Genomic DNA, 10,715 nt, shown 5'->3' on the forward strand with positions numbered 1-10,715 from the left:
CTTATAAATGAAAGTTTCAAGTTTACAGGAAAATAACACAAGGAAATGGGGTCCCTTACCAATTTTAAAAATTTCTCCATCTCTGCCGCTGGAATGTCTACCACAAATTTACTCTGTGAGCGAGTTGTCATGAAGTACTTGATGATATACTTTTGGGTCAGATCAGTGTTGTCCCAGTTGCGAACCACCAGACGACCGTGGAAGTTGGAGAAGAGACTCTTGTATTTTATCAAACCTGAATATGAGGGGAGACCGGAGTAAAAGCTCATGAAATCAACAAAAATGTGGATTTTAGAGTTGCTTATAGCCTATAATCAGCTTTGGTTACTTCACAACTTCAAAAGAAGTCCATAACTCTTCTCGCCTTGGAACTAAAATAAGAGTTATTTAATGATACATTCGTATAAATTGTTTGCATAATTTATGAAACAAAAGTAGTGTATTTAGGACCTCAAGTTGCATTTGGCTGGAGATTGTTTCTCTAAAAACCCTTTTATTTGAAAAAGGGAATAGAGCAGGAATTCAGGGTTTGTGAAAGTAAGGTTCATGGTCTTGGGAGATATTTTGGAGATATTTTTGAAAAACCATGCAACTTTTAAATGAAAAAAATCAGTTCAAGGTGCTGCAAACTTCATGGCAGTTTGAATGTCTCCATTTCCACCAATTCTTCCTGAAATAGCAAAAATTTATATTTCTTGTCATAATGTCAAATGACGACTGCGAAAATGGAATTAGTCGTGCCAAATCGAGTTATACGTCAATGTTTGTCAAAAAAGCCAGCTGTTCCTGTAGTTTGGCACATGAATTGCCTGCCGGAAGCAAAATTGCTGTGTAGTGTGTGCGTCAATTGAATTGGACAGGAGAGAACTCCACTTCATTATATGTTAATTGTAATGGACAGGAAATTTGTGCATGCTAGGTGTGAAATCCCACCTTTTCGTGTGGAATGACTAAGCCTTTTAGGAACTTCAAGATATGGATGTAAAGGATGGAGAGCCCCATTTGTCCAATCAATGGCATTTACGACGGCTAGTAATAGAGAAAGACCTTTAAACTGTCAGTTCGTGCAGTTTTTGGCAGAAATTACTTGAGTGGCTCGTTGTAAATTTGAGCCGCTTATTGTATATGATTGTCTATAGTAAATAAATTGTTTGTCTGGTTAGACCCAAACAAGTGCAGCTAAAATCCATAATAAAATTCAAAAGTTTTTGAAGGACTTCCTTTTTCTTCTATAAATCTAAATCGGGAAAGTCTCTTTACCCGTCAAAATGGAGCAAAGCAAGAGCTCATATGACTACAATGTGAACCCAAGGGAAGGCCTCATTTATCACACTAGGATGAGGAAAGAAATTGTCTCGGCCTCCTTACTCCCCGAACGATATTCCTCCAAGCGATTACCACTTTTTTATTATCTCCAACAGTTATATGATCACATTCAAAATAAAAAATAGGGAAGATGACTAAGGCATGTTTTTATCCCAAAAGTAAAAAAAATTACAAAAGTAGAATCTGCAACCTTTTGCCTCTGAGAAAGAATTTTTAAATGACGGGGTAGTATTTTTGACAAAAAATTATTTAAAGAACTTTTTTGTGGTTACTTAATGCTCTTCTATAAAAAAACTCCCGGAACTATCCTAAACATCATAAGACAGAAAAGTCATAATCAAAGGTTATTAAATAATTTAATCTGGACGTTTGATCTGACTGTGTGCCACCGACTCACATTCTCTAAGGCTTATGTCAGGTGTTTTCTATGCAGCTGTCAAATGGTCAATAACTCTACCTCCAAGGCGGCTGTTCAGAAAGCATCAATCCGGTGTAAAAAATAGTGATAGAATTTAGTCTGCTGACTCGAAGATGAAGAAGGACTCATAGTGTGAAGACAAAAATTTACCCATTTCGCATTAGCTAACAAAATTACTCTGCAACGAACTATAAGACTAGCAAAGCCTTATTGTCAGGTGATTAACTTTTTCAACGGTGTTAATGTTCGGGCAACCTCCAATGTGACGGATAGACTAAACAAAGTTTATTCAAACTGGGCACAAGCCATAAACCCTAGTGGAATTATCCCATCTTCACCACCTTCTTGCCCTTTTAATTTATCCTTTTAAAGTACTTTTATGACTACTTATAATCTGACTCGAAATTTGAAAGCACTTTTACTAGCTTGCGTTGCCAAAACAATAACATCTCTTCCATTGCTAAACCATTGAATAAGTAGATAAATATATTTTGAATAAGGATTTGAAATCCTTAAACTTGAAAAAAATATCAGGGGCAGAGAGTAAATAACGTCAATGTTCCTGATTTTGGAAAACTTTCAAACTCTGAATCGCACAAATATGTGCACACACGATTTCGAAAACATGCGGATTCTACGTAGATACACTCTTGCAGCTCTATAACAAATAGGTGCACGAGTTGGCGATCAAGCAATTAGGTTTAAACCTCCTGGAAGTCAAGCACAAAAAGTGCTTAATTTTGGTGGATAGCCAAAATGTGGTTAGTATTTGTGAGCATTTTGTGACCGAATTGGGGCTGTGATTTTTCCACTTTTGTGTATTATTGGACATAATTGCGGCTACGATGTACGCTTTGAATCACTTCTATCAATGTTTTTATTTTTACAACTTTATTAAAATGGTAAATGCATTATAACTCTGATGAATGCGTTAGCTATTTTTTTCTTTAATAATAAGCCATCCGTTTTAATTTCGCTTTTAACCACGAAAGTCATTAAGGCGGCTGTACCGTAGAGACGGGAATAAAAACCCGTCACCCGTATTGGCTTGACTTATTGCGGCTTCAGGAAGGTTGGGAAGCACTACATGAAAGGCAGTATATTCTGTCCTCGATTCACTGTTCTAAAAGAGGCCGACAAATTCCAGCAAAAAATTGAGTGATACACCTTTGCTGAAACACACGAATTTATCGCTCTCGTGAGGAAGCTGTCAAATACATAACCACCATCTGATAAAGTCAATCACGCTATCATTGGTTTTAAACTGTCCTATTTAAATAAAATGCACCTTATTTGATTTGTCAAGAGCCAGAACGTTAACTGATCCCTTTTGTAATGAGGCATCACTTTATATTTCCTCCTTTTTACCTCTGAATGTCGCAGATGCAGCGCAATGCATCCATCAAATCATTACGAACACCTAGCTACTTATTTTCCGGATAGGCGACAGCTGTGAAGTGTGGGTACCTGGCTGTCACAATGAGAACAGCCTCGGTGAACTCGTTTTTCAAGGACATGCCATCTACTCACGAAATACATGGTGTAAAAGAACCTCTTTCATAACTTTGTGGGCATCTTTACGGCAAAGAAACGACTATCGTGGGAAATTTTGAAGGCGATCCATATTTCTCCTTGCGAATTTGCTATTTTATAGCCTAGATTAACAAAGGAATTTTTTGCCTTAAAACAATAGGGAAAAGGAAATGCCCATTTTCACTTACGAAAAGGTCTGAATACCCACTTTGATAATAAGTAACATTTTAAGAATTTCACATACTATTCCAAAATTTGGACGTCTACAAGCACGTGTATTTTCTAACCACCAACAAAGAAAATTTGGCTTTTTTCGCGATTTGTAGACTTTGTGCTCCAATTTATCACTTGCTCTACCACTGTGTATGGTCGCTAATCTAGGATGAACAATGCAGAAAATCAAATTAAATATTGCGGAAAATTCAATATTGGGTCAAAGTTCATAGTAGATTCTCAAGGTCAACGTTTCTCTCTACACCTAAGCGTGAATTCTGGGGAGATTTTTAACTTAGTGTTGAACATGAAGAGCACAATGTGATTGCCAAAATCAAGCAGCATAGGTTGGGGAAATGATTTTCAACAATTGTAAGAGTAGGTTTGTACATTATATTTGCTGAAATAATCTGTCCCCCAACCGGCACACCCGCTATTACCATTTGCATAAAGCATATTGTCTCTCGAAATTAACAATTCAGGCACGGACATCTCCATTGCCATCTCATGCCCATTTCCCATCTGTCACTTTCGTATTCGGTTGTCAAATTCTTTTGCCATGAATAGGTGATGATCAGCACTTGGAGGAGTATCATGTCGAGGATAAAGAGGATGTGATAAATTGGGGTCATATCTCATTCTCTTCCATTCACACTTCTCTCTGCTTCCCATCCCTAACTACGGTGTGTTACTTTCTCATGGGCCTGTTGCGTAATGTGAATATGAGCTGTTAATTGACCTCCGAGAATGGGAAGGCATCTTCCTCTACATACACTGACGTGTCATCATTGTGCGTGTTTTCAAAGGTCTAGGTTTTCCCACTTCCATACTCACCAGATATGCATAAACATTCCAGCCATAACTATTTGACCTTCGCTAAGTGAAAATGTCGCTGTGGGTTACTGTGCTCACATTTCACCGCACACACACAGGGGCAGGCACCGTCTTCTGCAATCGAAAAGATCTTTTTCAGATATGTTTTACTGAGTGGCGAGTGGAACATTTGGAGATAACCAGTAATGCATCCATTTGTCTAACAAACTTCGCAATGCAAATAACACGCCAGCCAACAAACGATTGAACAGGCTTGAAGGAGTGAAGGACAAATTTGTAGCCCTCCAAGCCTCATGTCTATCACCTGTTTTTAACTTATTTTATGTAGAAGACATCCATTAACCTAGCTTTCACTTTTTTGGAAGTTAGATATTCCTGGTTGGCGAAGGTGTCAAGGATGTGTCTCGTCAACAACGTTAACCATTGGCAATGACTGTCTTTCACGCTCCAGTCGCGAATTAATATATCATTAGCGACAGACAATTCTTCAATTGCTTTAAGAAGTTGAGTATCTTGTTTAAAGTGATCTACCTATCTGTCTTTGAATAACTCATCACCAGTACCCGATTACCTATTCAAAGCCCCTCTGAGAGGTGCGCTTTGCTACTTTCTATTGAATGTCTCCTGAAATTGAGCCCCAATTTGTGAAGTAGGTGGCCTCAACCCTCAACCATGAAGTCCATTTCACACTATAGTGTACTTAATACCAAGACACCCAACTCTGTACCAATAGGATGATGCGGCCCTCCATTTTATCGTGTATATTTACAAATTATCACTGAGGCGAGTCAGAGTATAAACCACCCCATCAATTTTATCTTAACCGCAACAACATTGACTTATCCCATATTTCATTAATTTACTTTAAATTGCTTTGCATCCTCAATCAGTTACTGCAAATGCCTTTAAAGTCTCTAAAATACTTTCGCCTAATTCTTAATATTAAATTAATATACTCAAAAATCTAAAAAAAACTGGGGATGAAATTTCAGCCTTAAATGACACATTTTGATTGGTAAATTTGAGTAGAACAAAGTGTCAAAATGTTTTTGAAAGGTCTTTCAGACTGTGGGGTCTTCGTAACTTACATTTGAATCACCACACCCCCTTGTGAAGTTGGTGGTAAAGTCTTGTTTTAAGTTAATTTTAGCCTTAAAAGCCAAGTTCGTATCTCATCCTTTGAAGTCTTCTTTATTAAGTGAATTTTTATTGAGGGAATCAAGGTAGATTCCTGAAACTAAAGAAGTGAACACCATCACCACATTTGAAACCCATAGAACAGTTGCAGGGAAGTAGAAGTTGAAACGAAGGTGTCTTCAACTCACTGTCATCGTGGGCATAGATGAGTCCAAGCTCCTGCCAGCCCTGTGCTTCATGCAGAAAGCTGACCAAAGTGCTCCCCACATCCTCCACCGTGGGATGTAGGTTGATGGTGACGTTGAAGGCAGCATTGGTGCCAAGATTGGCATCCCACTGAGCAGTGAGACACGGAATGGCGTTCTGCTGACACACCCGCATTGCTGCATGCGCTGCCGACCGACTGTCTGGGCAGAAGATAGCCACGACCCCAGATGAGATCAATGAGCAGGCTATAGGGGGTAAGATAGGAAAAAGTATCAAGTCCGCTACATACATGATCTTGGTTTTGAGTACTAACTCTAGTAAAAGCACAATCGACGTATGATTTATGGGACAAGTCCCAATGCTAGTGATGGCATGAATGGAGGGACTGACAAGTCCGTGAATGGGTGGATATGTGAATGAACGGGCGGATTACTGACCGTTTTGTAACCCCAAGGCATGGTTTTTTAGAAAGGAATGTTAGAGTTGCTGTATGCTGTTTATTATCGGCCTATTTGGATGGAGAGGACGTATTTTTCATAAAAAATGAACAGACTGTGCGTTTTGGCAACGACTTTTTAAGCGTTTTCATTTGTTTATGTTCATTGTAAACCATTGATGTGGGTAGTCCCTGAGGTACTCTTGAGCATTGTCTCTGCGATTCTCTACAAATTATGAATCAGCAAATGGCAAGGTATTGACTAGACCTCGTGGATGTACTTTAGTTCTGCCTGTTGAACAACTTACACTTAAATCAGTGCTAAAGTTGAAGAAGATTCTTGCAAATATTTGCTGCATGGTATTTAGAGGCGGTTTAGCATGGAAGAGCAGAATGCACTTCCCAGAATGGACTTGAACAAGGAACTGAATATTGGTACATGCATCAAGTTCGACAACATGCTCAATTTCCGTTCGCTAATAGCGAAGTATCTGCCCCTTCTGATACAATAGTAGAGAAATTGGTGTGTGAAGAACAGCCGCTGGCAATAATTAACGTAATTGGTATAACACTCCCTTGGCACCTCCACCAACCACAAAAGTAGGGATTTCAAGAAAGTGGAAGCTAGCTCAATGGACTACACTTCTAATGAAATACATTAAAACAGGTGATGGATATGAGGTTCGAAGAAATATGAATTTGTTTTTCACTCCTTCAAGCCTGCTTAGATCGTTTCCTAAAAGTCTAGTTGGCTGTTTGGTTAGCAAACTGACTGAGCTACAGATAAATTGGCGAATCCATAAACGTTTTATTTATGCCCGTCAAGTGCCGAGAAAAGTGGTAATCAGCTCTTGGAGAGCATCAGTGAAATAAGAAGGATAAAGTGGTGTTTTGGACGTATACAACCCCAGAAATAGCGTTCTTATTTTGTAATCCTACAGGTTGATACAAGTTCTTCTTTTCTCGTAGTTTCCAAGACCGCTCTGCAGTTAGCGCTCTCACTGACTACCTTCCGATTGGTCGATGTAGTGAGGAGATACTTTAAATGTATTAATATCCGCTACAGGTTCGAGGCCGATGAAAGTCCTGTGAATGAGCTGAGAATGAGGCTAACTACTTATCACTGGCTTAAATGTACGCACATACTACTCAAAACATACCCAGACGTGTCGGCGTAGAAGACGTCCGAAGTGAAATCTTGTGAGTGGGATCTCGACACTGCCTATGTTTACGCGAATACCAGTTCAAAACAGACAGTATCTCCCTTCTGTACCATTCTAAAGTAGAAGTCTTCTTACAGCAAAATTTTGCAGTGTGAGATCTAGCCTTATGGCATCTTTTGTCTCTACTTATTGCAGCTATCACTTATTTTCACAAAAATATCGCAAATGAATGTGACAGCAAATATGCATCCGCATTTTGGACCCCATTCACGGAAGCAAAAATTCAGTCCACGAAATTTATAAGGATAAAGTAAATTCGAAGATAAAAAAAATCCCTTTTGCAAACAATAAAGTTGAAAGAAAAACAAGTTTATGTCCTTAACGATTTAAGTTTTGTACAGCGACGATTTGTTGATCTTGGAGTCACAAATTACGTCATAAAAAACAGATCATGTTTAAAAAGCAAATATAATGATCTTGGCACAAATTGTCATGTCGGAGCGATAAAGCGCCTAGAATAAGGAGGGTGATTTTCTTTGTTATGACAGGTGGATTTGACACTTAGAGTTCTTCAAGAAAAATACCTATTTGTGCTGCCCTAGGTCACTCTAGAAGGCGACCGCGTCAGTCCTGACACTATTCGCATTTTTCAACAGCCCACCTGCTTTTTATTGATACGGGGATTAGAGTTATTACCCGCCCGTCGCTATGCCTGATTCGCCGGCACCCACAATTTCGCCGACTGACACCATGGCAGTTATGAATGTGTCTACTGTTTTCAATATCTTGTGCGAGCCAAAGTTAAAGTCTCGGATTTAACTTTATTTGTAAACAGTGTTTTTGCCAGTAAGTGTATAAGCTTCACTTCTCAAGATATTTCTTCTGATTCTAAGATATCTGGATAAGAAAGCACCTACAGCAGACCGATGAATATTCAATCGTCTTCAAAAGGTATGTATTTGATTTTGACATTTTCGTATAGAAAAGTACTAACCTGCCTTGTAATTTTGACGTCATCATAAAAGGAGGCAAGTGGAGGAGTACCAAGACAAGCTATTAAAGTTGGGTGGGATTCTTTGTTTAAAAAACCCTGCCTTGATTTACCCAACTGTGACCTTATTCAACTAGAATTTGGCTCATTTTTGTAAAATTTATCCATTCCGCTGGAATTAGTTTCTTACATTAAGTTTCAACCTTAGAATATAAAAAAATCAAAGAAGCCTCAGATTTTTGCGAGATGGCAACCTCATGCATAGCCCTGATTAAAAGTTCTGCGCAACTTGGCTGGCCGAAAATTTAGGCAAAATAATAGGTATTGTGGCAATTTTTTATGACCTTTGAGCTTTTGAGAAAGCCTAATAAATCTACAAATAGTCAAAATGTACTTTTTTAAAAGACAATGTTGAAACATATATTCAAGTAATATGATTGGCCCATTCTTAATCAATTTAATTAGCTAAATCCAAGATCAAAATGCACAATTTTGAAGAAGACCCTTAATTTTCTCTTCATGTTTGCCTAAAACAAGTAGTCGGTTAGATATTTTAAATTGTTTACAAGTTCGTTGCAAGGAGATCAAGCACTTAGGAATGTCAGTTGCTCTGCAACAGCAATATATTTGGTTCGACCGACAGTTGCTTAGGGAGGGCATCTAGTCTCTGTGATTACCACCTTCACCTAATGACGTGAAATTCTTACGTCACGACAATATTTAAGGGGTATGGATTTTTCTTCACGATTGATGCCTTTAACTGTTGTCCTGGCCTTCCGACTTCATGACAATACCCAAGTTACAGAGATTTGTTTAGCCAAAAGTCCGTCTCTATATTTTCCACCTACATCTGTAGACATAGTCCTCTGATATTTCGATAATATTCAAACCTTAAAGATTCCTCCAAAGCACAAATTTGTTTACCTTAGCCTTTAATAAAACGCTTATTTTGTGCTAATCTTGGCAGGCAATATCATTTCTTGCCTATTGCTTCAAATAACCTGGAGACGTATCAATGTTGTCTCAATTTCCTAAGTTTTCCTGGGTGAAGGAGATGGCGTCGCCAAAATTCCAAATGGTCATTTTATCCCGAGTCCCTAAGGGATAAAGTAGTCGAATGCTTTTTTGGGGGGAGGAAGGCAGAAAATGGGAAGCGTTATTGCCTCTTCTCCTAATTTGTTGAGTGCCAATGTGAGTCAGCATTAATAGAGGCTTTTTAAAATTAACACTTTTGCGAAATACTTCGTTTACTTTGGTAGTTAAAAGCGAAAATACCCCATTTTAAACGTATTATTTGTCTTAAAAGAATTTGGCATTGATAGAAGGTGTCGCAAAGTCCCCCCAAATTAACCGTCATGGTAATTGCTTTTACCTGTTTTAAACTGTGAATATAGAAAAGTGAGGTGTGTCTTTATGGACTTGGCTGTCAGATATACGCAATTCCTTCTCAGAAAGAAGTATTCTGAGAAAGCGAGATAGTATTGCTTCCAGGAGTTTATTAATTTTGGAGAGGCGAAAAAATGCATTCATTTTGACATCGCAATTTATTGGCTCAAAAAAGGAAAAAATGTTTGTCTACTTTTTGTGACTTCGGCAAAACTAAGCAAAAGCAGAAACAATTTTAAACTATTGCTTTATAAAATCCCTTTAATTGTCCCTTATAAGAAGAATCAAAATAAGTTACTGGCTAACTTCTACTAGATAGTAGCTTTTAAGGAGTAGAATGACTTTTCAAGGAACCAAACGAACCTGCAGCTGATGATTGGAAGGCATTGCCCTCTTCAATGTGCTTTGTGATTAATTTCAGGGTGACCTTGGATATTTCACTTGAAGTGAGTTCAGTCAACTTCTGATTGGCTTCTCGCGTGGCTTTGAGGTAGGCCTCTTCTTGATTAACATCTCTGCCTTCCAGGATGACCCCTTCCAAGGTAAAATCAATCATTTTACATAGTGGTAAGCCCGATATATAATTTTTCATGACGCCAAGAAATAGAAGTGAAGGATTCGATTTGAACCGCTTGGGAAGTTGTGAAAGTACAGTATGGCATAGTGGAGCATGCCGTCTATAATTCGGTTCTGACATCATGTGAGGGAAAACCCTCTCTACAATTTAGATCTTGATTAACGTCTCAAGAAGGACTTTCGGTGGTGCCCAGCGTGAGTGATGATACAACTTGTTCGCACTTTCTTTAATCAAGAATGGCAAGTAGTGGAAGCCCTTTAGCAAAATGGTTTCATTTAAATGTCATGGATCAACAGATGACGGAGAAGGGGATTAAAAGGCGCTAAATATACCCTTTGTTTTTCATGACTTTTAAAAAATTTACTGACCTACTTTTGCAGATAAATGACTTGTAGAGTCAAACTTTGAGCATGCTTCTGCTTATTGTCTTACGCTTCTAAGGCATCATCTTACCTCTAAACACTATGCAATGAGGTGAAAGCGCATGCGCATGC

At 38.4% G+C, this 10,715-nt stretch overlaps 1 protein-coding gene across 1 annotated transcript; it reads right to left on the minus strand. All coding sequences in view use genetic code 11, as the record gives it.

Moving 5' to 3' along the window:
* Positions 1–5,542: 5,542 nt before the first annotated feature.
* Positions 5,543–10,200, minus strand: EGR_07806 (Glutamate receptor, ionotropic kainate; the record flags this gene model as incomplete). Its single annotated transcript, XM_024497055.1, has 2 exons — positions 5,543–5,913; positions 10,008–10,200. 2 exons carry the CDS (start codon positions 10,198–10,200, stop codon positions 5,543–5,545), a joined length of 564 nt encoding a protein of 187 aa, XP_024348543.1.
* Between the last annotated feature and the right edge of the window lie 515 nt (positions 10,201–10,715).

The sequence above is a fragment of the Echinococcus granulosus genome (assembly GCF_000524195.1).
Source record: "Echinococcus granulosus chromosome Unknown EG_S00087, whole genome shotgun sequence".
Lineage (NCBI taxonomy): Eukaryota > Metazoa > Platyhelminthes > Cestoda > Cyclophyllidea > Taeniidae > Echinococcus > Echinococcus granulosus.